Source organism: Volvox carteri (assembly GCF_000143455.1).
Source record: "Volvox carteri f. nagariensis unplaced genomic scaffold VOLCAscaffold_3, whole genome shotgun sequence".
Taxonomy (NCBI): Eukaryota; Viridiplantae; Chlorophyta; class Chlorophyceae; order Chlamydomonadales; family Volvocaceae; genus Volvox; species Volvox carteri.
Window position 1 is genome coordinate 2,077,505 of NW_003307546.1, and position 903 is coordinate 2,078,407.

At 65.9% G+C, this 903-nt stretch overlaps 1 protein-coding gene across 1 annotated transcript in view; it reads left to right on the forward strand.

Moving 5' to 3' along the window:
- VOLCADRAFT_103040 (uncharacterized protein) overlaps positions 1 to 903 on the forward strand; it is a gene marked incomplete at its 3' end in the record, with an annotated part of 14,797 nt that overhangs the window by 12,368 nt on the left and 1,526 nt on the right. The window contains exon 21 of the mRNA XM_002946408.1: positions 259 to 564. Within this exon, the coding sequence (XP_002946454.1) occupies positions 259 to 564 (306 nt within the window). The remainder of the gene's footprint in view (positions 1 to 258; positions 565 to 903) is intronic.

Here is a 903-nt window from a genome sequence, read left to right on the forward strand (position 1 = left end):
TCCCGAATGGCGGGATCACCCCCATCCTCCACTCGGGAGTGCGAAGGGGTTCAGCGTAGGTGGGAGCTCTTGCTGTGTGTGTTTTATGGCCGTGGATGCGGGATAAACGTGCGGCCCACGGTGGCCTTGTGGCGCCAAGGTGGCGGTCGCCTGCAGTAGCCGCAACCACCCACCCACCAACTAACCAACCACCCAGCTAACTAGCTAAGCCTGCAGCCCATGCTGTACTGTGTGTGCGCTTCACACCCGCCTCCGCAGGTGCTCGCACCTAATCCGAGTCAATGTGTACAAGGACCAGGTGAAGAACGGGGGGCCCTCCTTACCGCAACTGCCGGGGCTGAAGAAGCTCTCGGCGGCGCTGGCACCGCACCACGCCCTGCTGCGGCGTCGCGTGCTGGCTCATCCAGGGGGCGGGGGCGGAGTAGGCGGAGGTGCGGCAGGTGGCGGAGGAGGGGGAGGGGGAGGGGGAGGAGCGGGCGTGGCAGGCCCGGCATTGCCGCTGGGGATGCTGCTGGCGGGCAACCAGGCGGCGGCGGCGGCGGAGTCAGCCGCGGCTGGTGGCAGGTACGGCGGTGAGGTGTGGTGCGCGGTACCCGCATGTCGCGAGTGTGTGTTTGGGGTCCCCGTGGGTGAATGCGAGGGGTTGCGTTCGTGCAGCTTTTGGGCTGTTCGATTGCTGCTACTGATGTTCATTACGGAAGGGGAGAAGGGCGGTGGTGGTGGTGGCTGTTTGTACAGCGGCTCTCAGCAAGAGCAGCAGCGGCAAGAGTAGCGGAGCGACGTGACACGGCACGTCTATGTGGTTCGTCCTCCTGTCGTAACGCCACCTACTTTGCACGTGATCCCTCCCCCTCCTCTCCCTCTCCCTCCCCTCCCCCTCCTCTCCCTCTCCCTCCCCTCCCC